Below are 23,116 nucleotides of genomic sequence, written 5' to 3'. Positions count from 1 at the left end.
AGAAGAGTGACTGTGGGGGGAGGGTCCCATCCTTGCAGCAAAACTCAGGGGCCCTTCTCCCTCCCACTATCCCTCCCGCAAGCCCGGTAGCCCACGGACATGTGTGGCCACGGTGGGGACTTCCCTTATGGAGCCAGCCAAGGCACCAGGAGCAGGCGAGGGACTCAGTGGGGGCCACTGTCACAGGACCGTGACGCTGCGGTGTACCAAAGAGCAGTTGGCTGTGCCTCACAGCCAGGCATGGGACAGTGTGCCGTTCTCCGTGCTGCACCCTTGGCGGAGGTGCAGGCTCTGGGCTGAGTCCCTGGGGCCCTGGCCGGTTCCAGCCGGCATCCACCCTTCCCCCTGGTCCCGCCGACATGTGTGTGAGCAGCACGGTCCCAGGCGTGCCCTGCAGCTGCCTGCCGCAGCCACGTGCCGCTCGGTCACCAGGCTGCACGTGGTTGCATGTGCTGCTTCCTGCCTAATGCTACGCAGCGTGCAGCTCACGAGGCCTGAGTGACATGCTCTTCCCCTCTCCCCTCCGGGCACCTGGCTCCCCCCCCGCCGGTCCTCCGGCCCCCGTCCTTGTAGTGCAAACTGCAAAGACTCACCAGTGGATTCTTGGAGCTGCTGCAGGAGGCCTGCTGGGTGGTGGCAATGCTGGCCTCCACTCCAGCAGATGCGCCGCCGCTGTCCTCTCCCTCCCCCGCCTCGCTGGGTCGGACGACGGGGGGGTGCTGGCAGGTGTCCACCGGCACATCCGGGCCTTGTGGGGCTGGCTGGCCCAGAACGGCATGGAGCCGGTTGTAGTGGGGGCAGGCGTCTGGTCCTGCCCCCCTGCCCTCGCTGGCCCGGACATACCCCAGCCGCAGTTCTTTTTCCTTCGCCCGGACCTGCTCACAGTTCCGGGCTGGGTGTCCCTGCTGGGCCAGACCCTCGGCCAGCCGCGTGAAAATGTCCACGTTGCGGTGCCGGGACCGTATGTCTTGGAGACCCTCCTCCTCCTGCCAGAGGTCCAGGAGGGTCTCCAGCTCCCTGGGAGTCCAGGATGGGGCCCTTCTTTTGCGGCCCCTGGGGGCCTCCTCTGCTAGCGGTGCAGGGGGCTCACCACCTGGAGCTGCCATTGCTGCTCAGATGGTTGGCTGAGCAGCACAGGGGCGCGTGGCAGAGCTCAGGCTGCAGGGTCTGAGGCACGCTCCTGCCACATGCGCCCAGCAGCCTGCGTGCTCTTTAAGCGCTCGGGTTACCAGGAAGTCCAGGACTCCTATGGGGTCTCCAGGCGTCCACACCGCTTTTTTCCGTTTCTTCTGCTTTTCCGGAAAAGCGTTAGCTGGCTGTCTACACTGGCCCTTTTCTGGAAAAGCTTTTCCGGAAAAAGGACTTTTGCCCAAATGGGAGCAGCATAGCTTTTCCGGAAAAGTGGCTGATTTCGTACAGTAGATCGTCATTGCTTTTCCGGAAAAGCAAACGGCCAGTGTAGACAGCTGTCAGCCGACGGTCAGGGCAGTGTGTGTGTGTATGTTTCCGAGAAAAGGTTTAACGTCCGTGCCTTTACTGCTAGGACCGGGGTCCCATCGCAGAGGGTGGCCAGCAGGCCAACAGACGCCCCTTTATATAGGAAGAGCTTATTACACCTTAGATTTTAGCTGCTAGAACACAGGGGGTTCCTTCGCAGAGGGCAGCCTAGGAAAGGCTGAAAAGGTGCCCCAACGGATCTTGTCACCTGGGAGTGACACAGATCCAAACGCCCAAGCTCTCCCTATGTCTGTCCCTTTATGACCGGCTGAAGTTCTTTTAAATTGTGCTTGGTTCTGTTACAGCAACTGAAGGAGTCAGGTTAAAGCTTAAACAGTTACAGGTTTATTGAGGAAACTTATAAATCATATGATTGCAATGGCTATTGTTCTATTTCTTAACTATTAGCAAAATATAGATCTTAAAAATGGTTACAAAGAAGATAAAGATAGAAAAATAGAAATAATGGTACCAACAGCTTACTCTTTCTATGTGTACACTTAAGACAGAGGACCACATCCAGGTACCATTTTTACCCCCTTCTGTGCCTCTCGACTCCAGCATGTCAGGCCAGGGCCGGTCCCTCAATTCCTAGGAAAGACGAAAATATGAGGTGGGCATCCCCATAGAACCTTGGGAGGTCAAACACCTAACCCGACCAGCAGGTAGAGGGTAGAATGACACTCAAAGTGAGTGTGTGCTGGGCCCATCTTATATACCCATTGGGTCACGTATTTTCTCTTTCTTATCTGTAATGCCAATTGATGCTGGTCTGTCTGCTGTGAGACCAGTTCTTACAAGGGAGTTGTGAACTTAATTTACACTTGTAAGAGAGAATTGAGATGATTAAATTGGAAGTACGGGACATTGTTTTCTCAGTGGGAAATTCCCCTTCCAGGGACTGTATGTGTTCGAATCAACATAGGTGCCAGCCGCAGCCTCGAGGCCAGCTTATTGACTTAACTGCTCTCTATCCACATATCTGTGTTTCAGCTTCTCAGGATCAGATGAGCCAGCATAGACTATGCTGATATTATTGCTCCTTCTCTGCCCTGTGCTTCAGAGAGGCAAATAAGATGGATGATATGGGGTTAGTCTGTCTGGCCACAACAGCTCGCAGCTTATTCCGGAAAAGCGGCTTATTTTCCGGAATAAGTGGCCAGTGTAGACACAGCCCTAGGGTGTCTAAACTATGCCCCTCTGTCGAAAGAGGGATGTAAATTAGGTAAATCGAAAGTGCAAATCAAGCATGGATTTAAATATCCCGTGCTTCATTCACATAATGGCATCTGAGAGCTTTTTCAAAAAAAATTTTTTTAAAGCATCATCTAGACACGGTTCTTTCAAACAAACCCACCCTTTTTCAAAAGATCCAGCGCTTGGACACCGTTATGCAAACAAAGCATGGGATATTTAAATCCCCCATTTATTTGTACATTTGATTTGCCTAATTTACATCCCTCTTTTAACAGAGAGCTGTAGTTTAGACATATCCCTACTGATTTTTTTTTGAAGTTGTCTAGATTTCAAGGTAACTATCTCCTAAATTAAGCAATATCTGTCTGGAGCTAGAAGAGTCCTCCTTGGAGAGTACCACATAACTGCATGGTAGTACCACCATTACCTGCAGCCTCAGTTAAGCACACCGCACTCCAGAAGAGGGTTAGGCAGGCAGGGCTGCCAAGGGAGCTCAGCACATGCTACTTCCCAAGATGCACACTGGGGTGGATACACTTAGAAAAACAACAAATAGTCGGTAGCACTTTGAAGACGAACAAAACGTGTAGCTAGATGTTCTCAGGCAGGCTGGGCGTCATAGCATGCACGGGTATGACATCACATGGAGACGTCTTCACGCCTGGCAGCATCTCATATACAGGCGGTGCTAAATAGGCGGGACTTGTTGGAAAACCCGACAGCCCTACGTCACAGCAAAGGGACCGCTCCGTCCCAGCGCTGGTCCGCCACTATCCCAGCATGCCGCGCCCTACAGAAGAAGGGGCGGGGCCTTTCTGTACGCCGCTCCTGTATGCTCGGTGGTAGGGAAGGCGGAGCTGGTTGCTGGGGCAGGGGGCAGAGGCGCTGGTGCTGCGGAGCCCGGGAGCGCAGGTAACCGCAGGCGCTCGGGTCCTGCACCCAGCGCGCGCCGCAGTCTCCTAGGTAGGGTCCGCGGCCTCTGAGGGAGCCGTGACCGTTCGTGGGGGCCGGGCTCGGTACTCCCTGCTCCCCCGCCCAGCCCGCGAGCCCGGCTTGCCGCAGCGCTTGTGGGGGAGCTGGGTGTGTGTCGGCGGTGGGGCGCCGCGGGCGGGGAGACCGTTCCCCTGAGCGCAGGGAGGTCAGCGGCTGGGGCCGCCCTCGGGGGAGCGCCGGGGGTCTTGACTTGTCAGAGGCCAGCCGTGTCCTTACCGCGCGCGTGAATGACGGGGGGCTGGTGGGCACCCCACAGAACGGTGCCACAGGCGGGGGGCACTCGCTGGGGTAGGGGACAATAGTCCGGTCCCTGTGGCAGCCCAGATGCTGCGAAGTGGGGAATAGAGGGCTCCTCTTAGTTGCGGATAAACTTGACCGGACCCCGTTCTCCGCCCATCGCCGCTGGGGCTTGGAAAAGAGGAGAATGTTCCCTCTCCCCTGTGCCAGTGTGGGCACTTGGGGGGGGGGGAGGTCTCCCCCTCCCCCAGTGTCTGTCTCTGCTTTTTGGCTCATCCAAGAAACAGAAGTAACCAGAGTGGCCAGTTTCACTGCTCATCTTAAAGAACCCTGTAAGAGGCAGGCAAAACTAAGACGACTTAGGTCAGCTTCACTCTTATGCTTGGCAAACCTCTGCTTATTACCTGAGTCATTGAGTTGTCTGAGACAGCACCATATACATTCACCTTAAGAACAGGATGCGGACCATATAGGTACAGACATGGAAGATAACTTTTTTAATAAATAGAAGTTTTTTAAAAATGAAAGCTTAAGTTCCATAGAAATGCATGACTCCCCTACTTGACACTTACCTTATACAAGTGGAAAGTGTTAAGTAGGTGAGTGGATTTTCCAGGCACTGATTAATGAAATTGCATCTTTTTAATTCTTTATTGTAGAATATATCTCCTAAGTTGTACTAATATTTTTAATCTAATATTTTATTCTTTTGTTTTTAGAGGACACATGACTTAAAATATCTTCAGAGGTAGTTGAGTTAGTCTGTAACAGGAAAAACTTAAACAACAGTTTAGTAGCACCTTGTATGAATTTTTTCTCATGTTGTGCCTTTTGAATAGGAAACTCAACAGAATTCAGAAAAGTGATCCATGTTGGAGAACTAGTATAAGTGAAGTCCAAAATTATTCTGTTGAAGCAATCTTAAAAATAAATTGTTTGGTTTTAAAACAAATGCCCTTTATTCTCCATCTTCAAATATATTGTATGGATCTCAAAAGGAACACTGCCTATAGCAGTGGGACCCAGACTACTTCTGTTATGCCTGCACATCCTACTCATAATTCAATCTGTCTTCTCTCCAGCTCCCTCTACAGGAGCTGCAGTTAAGAGCTGGGGGCAGAGGCCTGAGCAGGAACGACACTGGGAACGGAGCTGGGTGGTGCTTCTTAGTCCACTTCCCTCAAACATTCCTCTGCAACCCATAGTTTGGCGATTACAGGCTGGAAGAATAACAATCCTATTTGGCTCATGAGAAACTAATTTCAGAGTTTTAAATAACGAGTATATTTTGTATTCTGGGAAGAGTATTTTGATGGGCTTCAGCCTTAATGGGTTTGTCTATTCTGGCAAGCTACTGCACTATAACTCTCTCCCTCATGGGTGTGAAAAAACACCCCCCTCTGACACACACATTTTTTTTTCTACCATTGTAACACACTTGTTTAAACAACTTAATCGTAACTGGGCAGGCAATGAAATTTTTGGGTGTAAAAAAGTACAAAAATAATAAAGCACTGTAAAACTTAAAACAAAAATTCATGCATATATCTGACGAAGCAGGTCTTTGCCCACGGAAACTTATGCTCCAATAAATCTGTTAGTCTATAAGGTGCCATAGGACTTCTCATTGTTTACAAAAATTCAGTTTTCTCCAAATTTCAGTTGTGTTGATGTACCCCCCTCTGACTTCTCTCGAGTACCCCTAAGGGTACTCATATCACTGGTTAAGAAACACTGGCCTAGAGTCTTGCTGTGTCTATACTGCTGCTTTAGAGTGTTGCCATGCCCAATGTTAGTTACAACTCCATGTCAGTCTTGCACTGTAAATCAGTGATTCTCAACTTGGGTACATGTATTCTAAGGATATGTAGAGATCTTCCAGGGAGTGCATCAACTCACCTTGATAGTTGCCTAGTTTTACAACCGGCTACATAAAACGTACTAGCGAAGTTAGTACAAACTAAAATTTCATACAAGGACGTGTTTATACTTCTTTATGTATTATACTCTGAACAAGAAGTACAATATTTATATTCCAGTTCATAGAATCATAGGACTGGAAGGGACCTCGAGAGGTCATAGAGTCCAGCCCCCCGCCCTCAAGGCAGGACTAAGCTCTGTATACACCATCCCTGACAGATGTCTATCTAACCTGTTCTTAAATATCTCCAGAGAGGGAGATTTCACCACCTCTCTTGGCAATTTATTCCAATATTTGACCACCCTGACAGTTAGGAATTTTTTCCTAATGTCCAATCTAAACCTCCCTTGCTGCACTTTAAGCCCATTACTCCTTGTCCTGTCCTCAGAAACCAAGAGGAACAAATTTTCGCCTTCCTCCTTGTGACACCCTTTTAGATATTTGAAAACCGCTATCATGTCCCCCCTTAATCTTCTTTTTTCCCAAACTAAACAAGCCCAGTCCATGAAGCCTGGCTTCATAGGTCATGTTCTCTAGACCTTTAATCATTCTTGTCGCTCTTCTCTGTACCCTTTCCAATTTCTCCACATCTTTCTTGAAATGTGGTGCCCAGAACTGGACACAGTACTCCAGCTGAGGCCCAACTAGTGCAGAGTAGAGCGGCAGAATGACTTTACGAGTTTTGCTTACAATACACCTGTTGATAACAACCTAGAATCATATTTGCTTTTTTTGCAGCAGCATCACACTGTTGACTCATATTCAACTTGTGGTCCACTATGAGCCCTAGATCCCTTTCCGCCATGCTCCTTCCTAGACAGTCGCTTCCCATCTTGTATGTATGGAACTGATTGTTCCTTCCTAAGTGGAGCACTTTGCATTTCTCTTTATTAAACTTCATCCTGTTTACCTCTGACCATTTCTCTAACTTGCTAAGGTCATTTTGAATTATGTCCCTATCCTCCAAAGAAGTTGCAACCCCACCCAGTTTGGTATCATCTGCAAACTTAATAAGCATGCTCTCTATCCCAATATCTACATCAGTGATGAAGATATTGAACAGTACGGGTCCCAAAACAGACCCTTGCGGAACTCCACTTGTTATCCCTTTCCAGCAGGATTTAGCACCGTTAACAACAACTCTCTGACTACGGTTATCCAGCCAATTATGCACCCCCCTTATCGTGGCCCCATCTAAGTTATATTTGCCTAGTTTATCAATAAGAATATCATGCGAGACCGTATCAAATGCCTTACTAAAGTCTAGGTATATGACATCCACCGCTTCTCCCTTATCCACAAGGCTCGTTATCCTATCAAAGAAAGCTATCAGATTAGTTTGTTTTAAAATTATAAGGAGTTCATTTGTTTTAAAATTATAAGGTAAAAACGAGGAAGTCATAATGACACCAGTAATAAGATTCTATGACAGTTTGGTATTTTAGGTCTGATTTTGTAAGCAGGTGGTTTTTAAGTATGGTGTAAATGAGGGGTATGCAAGACAAGTCAGATTCCTGAAAGAGGTATGTATAGTAGTCTGGAAAAGTTGAGAATCTCTGCTGTAAACAGATCAGTGGCATTATCCATTTTAATAAGCTGGGTTTTCTAGAAGCAGACAAGAAAGTAATAGTAAAAAAGGAAAAAAGTCTCTTAAAAAAGAAACAGGTGTTGAAGTTTTGGAGACCACATGGGATTTCATGGTTGCTTCATGCCACAGCTGTACAGTAGCACAAAACACTAATTCTATGTCTCACCATTGGACAGTGTTATGATTCATGACTAGCCAAACCTAACATTACAATAATAATATCATCTGCAAAAAATACTGTAAGGAAAGCAGATGAATCAGTTCATATCCAGTCGATATCAAGTGATCAGAAGTTATAGTTTGATTACTCAGTTATCTATGTACCTGGAGATTGTCCTTCTTGTAACAAGTGCACATAGGAAAAACCTGTGTGTTTTGTCTCTTTTCATGATCCACTAATTTTAATAGATAGGACGTTAGTCCCCAGTACTGCTAAGACAGTAGTAATATCCTGTTAAGAAAGTTGGCTAAACCTTGTATTCAGTGACTTTTTGTTGTATTTCTTTTCCTCTCAAGTTATTTAGGGATATGTATGTTTTGCCTTCTATATTGGGGTAGCTTGTCAGCATTATAACGGGGGCGCTGAACACTGTCTTAATCAGAAATTGGATTGTAATTTTTACAGGTACTATATCCACATTGGAATACAGTCCTGTTTAAAAGACATTACAATCTCCAGTACCACTGAAGCTTATACACCGACTGAATGTGGGGTACTGTCCCCTGTAGTGGCACTTAGACCACTTACAGAGAGAAAGAATGAGCCTTATCTGAGAAGCAGCTGGTTTTTAGCTCAAGCTGTAGAGAAGGGGCAGGAAACTTTTTTTGGGTCAGGGCCTGCTGACCACAGAAAAATCAGTCAGGGGCTGCACATAAGTGAGAGACAAACAAGCAACAAAACAAAAAAACCCTTACTGATTGAGGAGGAGAGAGACACTCCCTGCAGTCCCCTCACACACTAGGGCTGTGTCAACATTGGTGCGATCTTGCGCAAAAGTGGCTGCTTTTGCGCCAAAAGTTGCTGCCTGTCTACACTGGCTGCGAGTTCTTGCACAAGAACACTGACGTTCTAATGTATGAAATCAGTGCTGCTTGCACAAGAACTATGATGTTCCCGCTCAGGAATAAGCCTTCTTGAGCAACTGTTCTTGCACAAGAGGCCAGCGTAGACAGGCAACATGAATTTCTTGCACAAAAAAGCCCTATGGTTAAAATGGCCATCAGAGCTTTCTTGTGCAAGAGAGCATCTACACTGGCATGGATACTCTTGCGCAAAAGCACATCTCTTGTGCAAAGGCACATGCCAGTGTAGACGCTCTCTTCTGGAAGAGTGTTTGCACAAGAACTCTTCCGCAAAAGAGTTCTTGCACAAGATCATGCCAGTGTAGACGTAGGCCAGATCTTAAGGGGGCCCAGGCTAGTGAATTTTGTGTGCTCTAGCCCTGTGGGGAAATGGTGGGGGAGCTGGAGTGCCAGCATGGGCTCTCCAATGTTGGGGGGAGTACTGAGTCTTGGGGTCAGATCTAGACAAGCTACGGGCCATATCTGGCACCCAGGCCTGAGGTTCCCCTCCCTGCTGTAGAGACTCATGCATTAAGCTCCAAGGGCCCAGGTTGGGTTCTGCCTGTCAGTGTTACACCACCACTAAATACAGCTGTAGAACATAATCATGTTGGGGATGTCCCTTAACACAGGACAGATGTTACAGAACTTCCCATGCTATCTTAATTAAGGATGTGAACATATACCAATGTATACAGTTAACCGATGAGCCCAGGCTCATCAGATAATATCCCTCCCCGGCATACAAAGTTGCAACTGCTGACATTTTCAGCAGTTACATATTTACCTAAATAAATGCTTTTTAACATCCCTAATCTTAATATAGATGAGACAATACTGTGCTTGCTTGGGTACTTTGTGCTTTACCTAGGAATAAAACTAGGTTCTTACTCTCCTGTTGCTTGGAAATTCAATTTATTCAAGTGGGTAATGCTGCTGGTCTATGTACAGTAGGGGTGGGGAACATATGACCCATGGTCCGGTTTCAGCCCATTGTGAGCCTTGCCTCATTTCCTGGAGCACAAGCACTGGTAGTCCAACCCTTGATCCGCAGCAGGAGCAGCAGCAGCCCCACAACTCGCCTCTCCTCCTGGACTGGAGCAAAAATGCTGGCAGCCCCTGAGTCAAGTCAGTGAGGCTTTGGGTTTGTTTGGTTTTTGTGATGTTTTGTTTTTTGCTTGTTGAAAGCCAGGTATTGAGGGTTGGCTTGGTTTTATGCCTTTTGGGAGAAGGCCAGTGAGGATTTTTTAAAATTTAATTTTATTTGTCTCATTGTGAGCCAGGTCAGTGAGACATTTTTGTGTTTTGTTTTTCTTTGCACTTCTCACTGATGTGTGGTCCCCAATCAAAAAAGGTTTCCCCCTCACGATTTACAATATAAGGTTCATATGGAATTGTAGTTAACATTAAGACTCATGCCTATGGAAATACTCTCTCCACTATACAAACTAGATATATTCATTTAAAACTAAAAAATGCTTTGTAAAAATGACATGGGTTTCCAATTTACTCAAGATATTTCTTTCATGATTTAATCATTGATTTGAATTTTTTAAAATCAAACATGTAAAACTAAGTTGATTTTGTTGCAATTGCACTTTTAGTTTAAAATGTATAATGCTTCTCGTTTTTATGACTGACCACTATTGATAGGGTATCTTATTTTAATTTTATAAAACTACTATAGGTGCAAAACATAATATTGAAAACTAAATTCCTTATCCTGTAGACATTTAAGCAGGTATGTGTGACTAGTTCCATTGATTTCAGTTGGATTACTCATGTTGATGGATGCATTTGCAGTAGCAGGGAATATACTTGTATTTTTTTAAAAGATTTTTGTTGTTGTTGTTGTTGTTGGCATAGATTCTTTAAAACTTCAAAACAAAATTGCTTTACTGTTAATAATAATAACAGGTTAGTTAGACTTGCCACAAAATTGTTATGAACTTTTTTTATGTACATGCAAGCCAAAATCTTACAGGTGCCTAAAGTTAAACACTGAACACTTAAGTGTCTTCAGAGTCCTGTTGATTCCAAATTGCAAACCAGGATGGAGTATATAGACTATTTGGAATCTTTGAGCTTTCATGACCTGTAGAAATTCCACATATTAAAAGCAGTGTTGGTTACATAAAGACAAAGCTATTTGTTTATCAGTTTTGTGTTTGAGTTTTCATTCTCTCAGGAAAGATGTTAATGAATCCCTGGATCTGTCATTTTCAGCATAGATGGGCATTTTAAGTGAGACAATTAATAGAAAATCTGTAAAATTGAAATTCTGCTAACATTTTGGAAACAAGACAAACAATATTCATTTTAGCAACTTAGAGGATTTTAAAAAATATTGACATTTTGAAATTTGATTAAAAATGTTTCATCATAATTTTATCTATTCTCAAAGCTTCCACATTATATGTACTCAGTGTACAGTAAAAAGGCTTTGACAAACTCAGCCTAAGATATGTAAGTGGTTATTTACTTCTTGCATGTTATCCACAATTAAAATCTGGGCTAAATTGTGGTGTCAGTTTTGTAAACCCATAGTTTGTTTCTGTTGAGATTGTTGACCATTATAAGTGTACTCTGCAACTGGTAAATACTTTGCTGGATGCACAAGAAATAATGGAATGCAGCTCAGTCTCATAGTGGTGTTGGCTTTGCTAGGATAGTGGTAATAATACAAAATTGGTCTCTGAAGTAGGCATATATGGTGTCAGATATTCACAGGAAGAAGATCTGATGAGTAAGAAATTATTTTTATGTCTTTACGGTTCAAAGTAGAACCCCACTTTAAAGCCTTGGAAAGGTAAAAACTAATGCATGTCATCAACTCTCTGGTTTTCCTACACTATGTCCCCTCTGGGAGTTTTTGTAGTATAAATGATGTTTTAATATTAAAAGCAGTTGAGCTTTTAATTTTGTGCTGCTTGATTAGCTCTTACTACATGTTCACAAACCAGTTGTTCTACAGGAACTGATAGCTGCACTGTCAACATGAGATGGTCAATGACACAAGCTTTCTTTTTCCTGCTCAAAATGTTGAAACTGACATTTTATATACTGTAGTATATAGGGTTATTTATAGTTTACTGTGACTCTGTTGACATCTTGAGGTGTCACACAAGCCTGCATTCAGAATTGCCTTTTGAAAAGGAGCAGATAAAGAGGAAATTGTTTTTGGAGGGGGGGGGGGGGGAGAGAGAAAATCCTTGCAGACAGACTTGTTAAGTATGCAGTCATTTCATTTACAGCCATGAATAGTCATTAGAATAAAAAAATCTAAGCCTAGTAAGTGAGAGAGAATTTTTGTTTCTCCATTCACAATTTGACAGCTGTATTTTAATAAAGCAGTTCATTATTTCATAAAGCTCATTCATTGGGTGGTAGGTTAACTAATTTGTTCATGGGTTTTCTATTCTGCAGACTGTTTGACATTGTACTAGGGATGTGAACGGGTAATGTGTTAGCCAGGTTGAACTGTCCATTCTTCTCAATAGGGAGGGCTCAGTCACACAGATCTGCTTCTTTCAGTTTTGGTTCAATTCTCTGGCCTTTCCTTTTCTGTTCTTCTTCCTTTTTTTTTTTTTTTTAACTGCAAGTCATCTAGTCTTCTGATCTCACTTGCAGTCTTTTAGCAAGTCATCCTCTGGCTGTCTCAATTTATCTCTTCCCCTGTTCTTGTAGGACTCCCCGCTTTTCTCCTCTTCCTTATCTTCCCATCTTCTGTTACTGCCGGCCTCTCCTTTTTCCAAATCAGCAAATCTATTCCTCAGCTTTTTGTTTTTCACTAGTTGATCTTTTCCCCTGCCTTATTCTCATAGTCACATGCTTGCATTGTATACTTTGTTAATCTAGCAGTCTAATCTCACTATTGTGTGGTCCAGCATACATCTTCAAATCTTGAGGCTTCCCTTCAGTCTCCTCCTTTCCTTCCCTCCATCCACTCGATCCCCTTCAAAACTCAGTTACAGTTTCTATCTGCATCTCCAGACCTCAAATCTTTTCTTGCATTGGATTCGTACAAATGAATCACTTTTTAGCTATCCTCTCCTCAATGATGTACATGTCACAGCTTTTACATCCAGCCATCTTCATTATATCTTCCATTCCTCTATCTATTATTGCTATTTTCTACAGCTGTCGGGCTTCCCTCCTAAGCTTCTGTCAAGAAGGAAACCCTACTACACCACCTTTTTGTCCCTTTTCAGCTCTGTTTGCTACTTTGTGACACTGCATAAGTAACTACATAGAAATACCTTTGCTGATCCAACAAAAAGAATCCCTAATACATGTAAGCTCAGTTGTTTTCTGCTCATTCCTTTTTGTATCATGGGGTTCAATTGCCCTATGGAGTTCTTAAAGATTCCCCTTGTGTTGGAAGAGCATCTGTTCTCTAGGCTGTGTTACTTGTTCTCACTTCACTATGTAACAAGTGTGTTAGTAGGGTCACCAGGTATCCAGCCAAAAGGGACCCAGGTGGCACCAGTCAGGATTGTTGACTGGGCCAGTGAAAGTTCGGTTGGGAAGAATAGTTCCTACATAGCAGCGCCCCAGGATATGTCGTGCCCCAGAAGCATCCAGAAAGGCTGGTTCCAAGATAGAGGCCGTGGGGAGGGGAGGCACAAGGCTCCACACTGTCCCATCCTGAGTACTGGCTCCACACTCCCCATTGGTTGGGAGCTGAGGGTAGTGGGGCTTGCAGGTGAGAACAGCGTGTTGCAGAGCCTCCTGCCCTCCCCTTCTACATAGGAGCTGGACCTGCTGGCCACTTCCAGGGTGCAGTGTGGTGCCCCAGAACAGGCAGGTCCCAGGTAGATGGCCTTAGCACCACTGACCAGAAGCCACCCAAGTAAGCTGAGCACACCCTACCTTTTGCCCTTTTGCCCGTTAATCCCCAGCACAGAGCCCCTCTCCAGAACAGAGTCCTCAATCCCTCCTGCACTCCAACCCCTTCCTTCATCCCCAAGCCGTTCATCCCCAGCCCCACTCCAGAGCCCTCACCCCCTCCCACGCTGACCTGCTTCATCCTGGATTTCCTTTCTGCACCCAAAGCCCCCATCTAGAGCTCTTACTCCAACCCTTTGCCCCAGCCCAGTGAAAATGATGGTGGGAGAAAGCAAGTCACTGAGGGAGGGGGATTGTAGTGAATGCAGGGGCAGGGCCTTGGGCCTAGGGTATTGGGTTTTGTGCCAATAGAAAGTAACCCGATGTATTGGGGTGGTTGTTGGAGTATGCTGCTGCTCTGTTCCCTCGGGACTGGGGGAATCGTGTCCTAAAGTTTTCTAATTTGTGCTGAGACATAACCAAACTGGACAGTGGCTTCCTCAGGATGACAGTGGGTGCAATTAGAGACTGAATAGTCAATTGTACTCTCCCTATTCCAGAGGCACCAAGCAGAACTTGGGTACACCTGAGGATCTGTACTTGTATTTTGGTTCTGTTTAGTACGCAGTGATAAGAAATAGGGACTTTTTTTTTTTTTCCAAATGCTAATTTTGGTTCTTGAGCCAGATTAAGAAAAGGCTTAGCCTGGGGCCCTCGGCTGCAGCCCCTAAAGCCCTGTGTTCTGGCCCAGCCCTTACTGGTGAGGGATAAGGGGAGGTGGCCCGGTGCGCTGCTATTCCTCCTCTCCTCCCCGCCCCCCACAGCTGGAGCACTGTCACTGCGAGTGCTGGGAATTGGGGCCAATGAGAGCTGCAGGCACAGGTGCCTGCAGGTAAACACAAGTCACATGGAGCCACCTCTTCCCCCCCCCCCCCCACCAAATGGAACCATAACAACTCCCTGCCCTGAGCCCCCCCTTATACTCTAAGTCCCTGAATCCCTCCCAGAGCTCACACCCCAACCCTGAGCCTACTTAGCACCCTAGCTCTTTCCTAGACCCCATACCCCAATCCTGAGCCCTCCTGCACCCTAAGTGACTCATTTTCAGCCCCACTCCAGAGCCCACATCCCTAGTCAGAGTGCTCATCTGCTCCCACATCCACTCTCCTGCCTCAACCCGCAGCCCCCTCCTGCACACTGAACCCTTCAGTTTTGACCCACCCCAGAGCCTAGGGGGCCCTACAAAATCTAATAGCTGTGGGCCCCCAGAAGAGTTCATCTGGCCTTGCCTGCAATCTAACAATTAAATGTTCTACAACTATGCAGCAAGTCAGTTGGCTGCACCACCGTACTATGCAGGAGACACTGACAATATGCATATGATTATACTAACTGAACTTCTGAGCTTATTACCTTCATCACCACTGTATTTGAGAAAATCACAATCTTTAGTCTGTGAAACAGATACTTGACTTTACCCTTGCATGACCTTGGGCGAGATTCGAAACCCTGTTTAATTGGTTAACTGGTTAAATGTGATGTTTAACAGATAATTGACTTCAAATAATTGAATTAAAGGGCGGCAGGCAGGGTCCACACCCCCACCAGTTCGTCAGGAACCAATAAGCATCACTTAGTTAACCTTTCACATTTCTATGCAAGGAAGTCTGGTGGAGCAGGAAATTGAATCCACATCGTCTGAGTCTCATGCTAGTGTCAGTGGACCATCCTTCCTTAAGTAATATTGCACAAAAAGGGTCTTGAACCATGAAACCTTAGATTGAAAGTCCGATGCTGTACAGCTCAGTTATTTGGGCTCGTAGTCAGGACTGGTAAAACCTAATCCAACCAGACATGGCTTATGCTCTGAGCCTAATTGAACAGAATTTGGAACCCTGATCCCTATGTGAATCTTGGTCAATGTTGCAAGACTACAATATACTGGATCTGAGAAACCAACTTCAACCAATATTTTATATTGTAAATATGAGGTCAGGAACATATTTGCAAGGAATTCTAAACCACAATACTACAACAAACTGCCCCCGACTTGCGATATGATTCCGGGGATAACGTCAGAAATCGGGGGGTAACTCGAGCCCACATTTCCAACAGGCGTCATATGCCGTCGTAAATGTGGGGCCGAGGACGTAAGTTGTGGGATTTTGGCACCTTCCGCACTTATGGAAAAGCTCGTAAGTGCGGGGGGTCGTAAATCGGGGCATTGTAAAGCGTGGCCTCCTGTACTTTGAGATCCTATTTATTGCTTCTCTGATTCTTCTTTAGTCTGTTATCCCATTATATACTCTTTTTATGTATTTGACCAGTTTCTTTTTGTCCAAACTTGGCTATATTTTCATCAAAATTTTAAATCAGTCTAATGGTGCATAACATCCCTTTAAATTGTCATATATTAGTATGTATTAAGAAGTATTTTGAAGCAGCCTGTGTGCTGAAACAACTCCCCAGTCTTGACTTGCAGTTTAAAACTGCATGCTTTCTGAATGATCGGTTTGACTGCAAAAGTCTGTGTGGTATTTATTAAACTTCTCTCATCCTTAACACAATTTTAATTTCATGCTCTGAAGGAAAATGAATGATGTGATTCACTTATCTCATTAATCATTTCTTTCATCACTAACTGAGTCTCTGGAGTTCCCCATAAATCATATTAAACTCTTAGTAGAATTTCTCCCTGGAGGGTTCCCATTTTGCCTCTCTGTTATATCCAGGTTCAAAGAATCCACTGGTTTAGAAAGACACGTGAACAAACTTTTTCGTACAGCAGACTTCTGATAATCCGGCACCTTTGGGACTCAGGGGGTGCCGGATTATCATATATGCTGGAGTATCAGGAGGTACTCCGGCAGGGGGGCTGTGAGGGGTCGGGTGGGGAATGGCACGTTATGGGATGAACTAGGTGCTGGTGAGGGGCAGCGCTGTGGGACCAAACTGGCAGCACCCTAGCTCCTCTGCCCCACAGCTTCCCCAAGTCCGCCGCTGCCAAAACTGACCAGCAGCGGACTTGGGAAAGGGCGGGCAGAGCAGCTGGGGTGCTGCCCGATTGGTCCCGCAGCGCCGCCCCTCACCTGAGCAGCGCTGCGGGACCAACCCGGCAGGACCCCAGCTGCTCTGCCCTAGGGCTTTCCCAAATCTGCCGCTGCGACCAGGGGTGGACTTGGGGAAGCCGTGGGGCAGAACATCTGGGGTGCTGCCGGGTTGGTCCTGCAGTGCTGCTCAGGTGAGGGGCAGCACTGCGGGACAAACCCAGCAGCACTCCTGCTGCTCTGCCCCCGGCTTTCCCAAGTCCGCCGCTGGTCAGTTTCAGCAGCAGAGGAGTTGGGGAAGCTGTGGGGCAGAGCAGCTGGGGCGCTGCCAGGTGCCGAGCAGTGGGGTGAGGGGCGGTGCCGTGGGACCAACCCGGCAGCACCCCAGCCGCTCTGCTCCGCACCGCTTCCCCAGGTCCGCAGCTGGTCAGTTTCAGCAGTGGAAGCAGTGGACTTGAGGAAGAGGCGCAGGGCAGCTCCAATTGTCTGGCTAGCCGGAGCATTTCTGGGTTCCAATTGGTGCCGGACTATTGGGACTGCTGGACCACTGGATGCTGGACAATTGGAGCTTTACTGTAGTAGGGTACCTAATTACTATTCCTCAGATAGTTGGGTTTAAAAATAAATGTTTAAAGATTGTTTTTCTTTACTTATTATAAATTTCCTAGCAGATTAGGAAATTTAAAACATCAAAGAAAAAAATCTGACTTGTACGTCATTAATGCTGCCATACTCATTCTGAATTTCACTTATCCTGCACATGTTCCCTTGCTAAGTGAGTTTCACTTTCTTGCTCCATTGGATTAGCACAACAAATAGTCCTATGATATCCTAAGAGACTAACAAAAATATATAGCATCATGAACTTTCGTGGCTAAAGCATACTTCATCAGATCAGTTGGAAATAACAGAAACCAGTTTGGATCCTACAACTGACAGGTCTATGTTAATGAAGCTAATTAAATAGGCTGGATATGTCCCATTCATAGCTTTTAATGTGAAAATGCGGCCGTTAAAGGAAATTGGCTTTGTAATGCATTAACCAGTTAATGTCTTTATTTAAGGCCAGGGTAACAGTGTCAAATTTGCAGTAGGGATGTGAAGGTGTAGCTGTTTACACGATTAACTGATAAGCCTGGGCTCATTGATTAATCCTAATGGTTACCCACAGTCCTCCTGCTGCCTTTGTACAGGCAGTCCCCGACTTACACGGATCCGACTTATGTCGGATCCGCAGTTACGAACGGGGCTGCCCCGGAGTACACGGACTGCGGGACCTCGCGGTCCTGCCGCCCGTGTACTCCGGGGCTTTCTCCGCGTCTCCCTGGTCTGCAGACCAGGAAGACGCGGAGCAAAGCCTCGGGGGGGGGGGGGGCTCGGGCAGCGGGGCACCCCAGGCGTGCCTGGGCTGCCCGCTGCCGGCTTCCCCGAGGCTTTGCAAGCCGCGGGGGAAGCCGGCAGCGGGACAGCCCAGACGCCCCGCGGCTGTCCTGCTGCCGGCGTCCTCAGAGGCTTTGCTCCCCGTCTCCCTGGTCTGCTGGTCTCCAGCAGACCAGGGAGACGGGGAGCAAAGCCGCGGAGGACCCAGGTGGCGGGACCGCGGTGTGTCTCGGTCCGCCGCCCGTGTCTTCCTGGTCTGTTGGGGTGGGGGGGGGCGCAGCTAGTACCCCCCCCCCCCAGCAGACTATGCTTTTCTCCTGACGCCTGTGGCAGAGCAGCTGGGGCGCTTCCGGTTGGTCCTGCAGCACCGCTCTGGGCGCTACTGGACCAACCCAGCTGCTCTGCCCCAGGCATCCTGATTTAGCTGCTTCTGAAACTGACCAGCGCTGACTACAGGAAGCCCTTCCTACACATCAGCTACTTGGGAAACCCCACCTCAGAAAGCCGCTGCTCCATCCCTCAGAGGACGGACTAAGCTTGGCCATTCAGAGACTCCCTGATCCACTGTGGTCCCACGGGGGGAGCCCCTGAGGGGTCGCTCTGTCCCTTTGCTCTGGCCCTTGCATCACTCACTCTCTGCCTCATCACAGAACTGTGCTTTGCAGTGCCCAGCAAGCAGCTCACTGTGCCGGTCAAGTGCAGCCAAGCCAGTCTTCGCTCAGCATCGGGGGACAGTGTGGACAGGTACAGCCAGAGGCCGCAGTTGCAGGGGCCATCCAAGGATGGCAGGGAAGATGGGAGTGTTGTTATAACACTCCCATCTGGGGCTTTAATCTGTTGAATAATTTAAATTAAACCATTGTTCCTAGCTGCAGCACTAGCAAAATGACTCGGGCATAATTATATAACTAATGGTGAGTTGAGATTAGCAACTGGTGGTTCCCAGGCCAAAAAGTTTGAGAACCACTGTATTAGAGGATGTGCAGTGGTATGAGCCCCTGATATCGTGGGTTAAATGGTTAGGTCCTGTGATGGTGTCGCTTGTATAGCTACGTGGACAGTGTTAGCAATTGGGTTTGTTGCAGGGGTAGGTTCCTGGGTGAGTGTGTCATGTGTGGCTGCTGGAAAGGATTTGCTTCAGGCCGGGGAGGTTGTCTGGCCATTCCTCACTGACAATCTCCCAAAGCCTATGAGAGTGAGGGATTGTTTTCCAAGATAGGCTGCTGATTGTCAGTGATGTGCTGGAGCAGTTTAAACTGGGGACTGTAGGTGATGACCAGTGGAGTTCTGTTATTATCTTGAAGTAGTTGACTTTTGGGTAATTTTCTGGTTATGTCAATCTGTTTCCTCACTTCCCCAGGTGGGTATCTTAAGTTTTAAGAGTGCCTGTTAAAAATCTTGTAGGTGTTTGTCTGTCTCTCTGGGATTGGAACAAATCCAGTTGTATCTTGGGGCTTGGCTGTAGATAAGAGATCGTTTGGTATATCCTTGATGGAAGCTAGAAGCATGTAGGTAAGATTAGCCGTCAGTAGGTTTCCAGTATAGGGTGGTGGTTATGTGACCATCACTTTTTTATACTGTAGTGTCAAGGAAGTGGATTTCTTGTGTAGACTGGTCCAGGCTGAAGTATATAGTGGGGTGGAAATTGTTGAAATCCGTGTGGAATTCTTCACTGGTCTCCTTCCTGTGGTTCCAAATGGTGATGTCATTATGTAGTGTAAGTACAAGTTGGCCCTCCCTAGTCCAGTACCCTCAGGACCAGGGGAGGTCATTTCTGGCCCCCCTACTGCTGGTCCCACCCCCTGCCCTACACCCCTACCAGGCTTCCTGTCTCTCCCTCAGGCCACCTGAGCCACACACCACATCCCTTCTCCTCCCAGTTCAGCGGGTCTGCCCTCCCCCAGCCCAGCTGGGACACATGCTTGGCTTCTCAGCTCCAGCGGCCCCTCCCCCCAGCGCAGCTGGGATGTGTGTCTGGCTTCCCTCCCCACATTGTTCTGGGCTCCTGAGCCTCCCACTCTGAGCAGCATGCCAGGACTCTCTTATCCTGGAATCAAGTTGCCAGACCAGAGAGTTCTGGCTCATAGAGGTGCAACCTGTAGAGCAGGGGTGGGCAGGAGAGACTGTGGACCAGATCTGTCCTGCCAAGTGGGTTGATCAGGCCCGTGGCTGCCCTGCTGCTCCCCCACCCCAGTGAGACCTGGGGATGGGGGAGCGTGTGAGGTCTCCTTCCCCAGCCAGGGTCATGCGGCAGCAGAGGGAACCACCAGCTGTTCAGAACAGCTGGTGGTTCACGCTAGGCGCCGCACACCTCTTGCAGGGTGGGGCACCAGGGAGTGAGAGTCTCCTCCCACTGCCAAGGGCACATGGCACTTAACAGCTGGAGGTTCTCTATAGGCGCTGGTGGGTAGGGTGCAAAGACTATATGCGCTCCCTCAACCTCAGGCCAAACATAGTCTGTGGGTGGGGGACCATGGGATATGCCATGGCCTTGCCCCTTCCACCTGAGGCCTCACCCTTTCTAGGGTGGCTCGGGGCCATTTGTGAAGTGGCCCCCCCTTCAAAAATTATTGCCCAACCCTGCTGTAGAGGAAGGGTGCTAGGGGACAAGAGCTGAGGGAATATTCGAGGTCAGCCATAAAAATGTTGGCATATTGTGAGGCCATGGAAGGTACCCAGAGCTGTGCTGCTGACTCGAAGGTATAAATTGTCCCCAGATTGGAAATAGTTGTGGATGAGGATGAAGTCACATAGTGGTGGCTGAGCTATCTTCGTCATACATTGTCGAGCAAGGCATTTTAAATAAGAATTCATCTTGACAGATTTTTCCACCCAGATATCCAACTCCTTGATATCTGCTATTTCCATTTCTAAATTGCTGACAAATGCCTGGAATGACAGTCAAATCCAGTTCTTCAATAGATACTTTATGTGGACGAATCATAAACTTAAAACAGAGCAATGTGTTTGCAAAAGTCAACAAAACAAGACGTGGAGCACAGAAACAAACCTGGCAAGCTCCTGCAAATCAAGACTATTATTTGAATTCTCTCTCTGATATGAATCACAAAACATTCATAATCTTTCAAAATGTGCCAGTCTATCCATGTCGATATTTTTGATGAAGACAGTCAATTTTGTCTCAAATCCAAACACTGCTTGCTGCAGTCAGGACTGTATTTCCTTGCCTTTGCAGCTTAAGATTCAACTTGTTCAAATGTTGACGAGATAGTAAAACTTGAGCAACTAGACAGTCTGAAAGCTTGGTGTGTTTGACAACCTTCATATCCAAAAATGACTTAATCTCCTTAATGCAGGTGGCAAAACGAGACCTCTCGTGGCAAAGTTTTAACCAGTTAACATTGTGCATTAGTAGATTGGGGTATTCGGAATCTACTTCCTCGAGCAGTGACTGAAATTGATGGTGATTAAGGGCTTGGGCAAGAATCCAATTGACAATGTGAACAACCAGTCCTATTACATTTCCGAGATCAGTTCCACAAGATTGCGCACAAAGTGCCTCCTGATGCACAAACTAGTGAAAGTTCAAAAGTGGGCAGTTCACTGTTCTGACAAAAGTAAGGAATCCCCTGTATTTGCTGACAGTGTTAGGTGCACCATCTGTACATGCAGACATAAGCTTATCCAGCTGTGTTTCTTTCTCGTTTACAAAATTTATCACAGTTTTAAGGATGCCTTAGCCCCTTGTTTGATTTTTATTCATTGGTAATATCTCAGTCATTTCTTTGTGCACAGCATTTCCATAAATACATCGTCCCAGAATACACAACTGATTAACATCACATACGTTAGTTGTCCTGTCCAAAGCAAACACAAAATAAGTAGCTGTACTCAAATTTTGCATTCGTTCCTTGTTGGTTGGATGGGGTATTTTCACAGCTCTATCATAAACTGTTTTTGGGGATAATGGCATGTCTTGAACTTTCTGTAAAATGTTTGTGCTTGCTGTGAAAATCGTCAAATAGTTCATGATGAATTTTTAGCATGCATCTTTTCACATAATACCCATCAGTGAAAGGCTTCTCCTCTCAGATAAAGCTGTATGAGCCTGCAAAACTTGCAGAGTTTAAGCTCCCACTTTTTCCCCCTCTCCTAGCAGGCAATTTTATCCAATGTTCATTTTTTGCTTCAGCTCCTTGCAGGCTTTTTTTCTGTGTGTCACCCTCAGGGTATTTTGTAGGAAATAACTCATGTTTTGCCTTGAAATTTGTTTTGTTTGTTTTGTTTGTTTTTGTTTGTGAACAGTCTTTCACTTCAAATGAGACAGTGTGGAGATCCAGACCTATCCATAAATACATATAAGTCTGTCTACTCCTCTTGAAAATTTCTGTACTTGGCATCTCTCTTTCTCTTCACCATTTTTACTGTTAAGGGTTTACAGAGTTCATAATCACGTATGATGAGGGAAAGTTTTCTTGACCAATCAAATAAAAAGAGAATATGCATGACTCTCATGAGTGGAGAGGATGGATGGATGGTTGTTAAAACGAACAGTTAAAGGTGAAATACACAAAAAAAAATCATCTTGACATGAGTAATTACACATTTTTAACATTTGGAATTAATTTTTCAATTTAATTTAAAAAAATAGTGTGTATTTTGGGAATGACAAAAGAACTATATTTGGTTCTGCACTGAGCCATATTTGGCTCTAGAGCTGGGCTACTCAACTTTGGAAGCCGTGGGAGCCACAAGGATACTCATAGCACATGCTGAAGGCTGCAACTTAATTGTGATTGCATATATCTTTGCATGTATATGCAAATAGCTTCTTGCACGCTGATGGGCATGAATACAAAGATTAAGGTAAGACTACACAACACACAGGCCCCATTTCATAGAATAATAGAACACTAGAACTCTAAGGGACCTCGAGAGGTCATCGAGTCCAGTCCCTTGCCCTCATGGCAGGACCCAGTACCATCTAGACCAGGCATGTCCAAAGTCCGGCCCGCGGGCCAATTGCGGCCCGTGTTCCGGTTTAATACGGCCCCCACTTCCTCCCCCTCTCCCGGCTCCCCGGCGCTCTTTTGAACTGGCGCGCCCAGCACGCCGCTTCCAGCCGCGCCGCCGCCGCCCCTGGCCTCCGCGGTCCTAGAGCCTGCCCTGTAGGGCACGTCCGCAGCCCCACTCCCCCGCTCGGCTGCGGGTTCGCCCTGCCCCCGGGCTGCAGTGAGGCCAGCGTGCCCTGTGCTCTCCGCCCGCCTCCGACCCCGCGGGCCCTCCGCCTTGGGGCTGAGAGTGCGGGGACGGCCCTCACGCATGTTCACTTATTCAAATCTGGCCCTCTTTGAAAAAAGTTTGGACACCCCTGATCTAGACCATTCCTGATAGATGTCTGTTTAA

The 23,116-nt window shown here is 46.8% G+C and overlaps 1 protein-coding gene across 3 annotated transcripts in view; it reads left to right on the top strand.

Moving 5' to 3' along the window:
* Positions 1-3,450: 3,450 nt before the first annotated feature.
* MICU1 (mitochondrial calcium uptake 1) overlaps positions 3,451-23,116 on the top strand; it is a 224,330-nt gene continuing 204,664 nt past the window's right edge. Inside the window, exon 1 of one of the 3 annotated variants that reach the window (XM_075935002.2) lies at positions 3,451-3,606. In XM_075935002.2, coding sequence (XP_075791117.2) covers positions 3,527-3,606 — 80 coding nt within the window. In that variant the 5' untranslated portion in view covers positions 3,451-3,526. Of the gene's footprint in view, positions 3,658-23,116 lie in introns of all 3 variants that reach the window. The other 2 variants (XM_075935003.2, XM_075935004.2) reach the window with 2 other exon arrangements.

The sequence above is a fragment of the Pelodiscus sinensis genome, chromosome 8 (assembly GCF_052426305.1).
Source record: "Pelodiscus sinensis isolate ZL-2025 chromosome 8, ASM5242630v1, whole genome shotgun sequence".
Taxonomy (NCBI): domain Eukaryota; kingdom Metazoa; phylum Chordata; order Testudines; family Trionychidae; genus Pelodiscus; species Pelodiscus sinensis.
The sequence above is the reverse complement of the archived record's forward strand: the minus strand, read 5'-3'. Positions and strand labels throughout refer to the sequence as shown.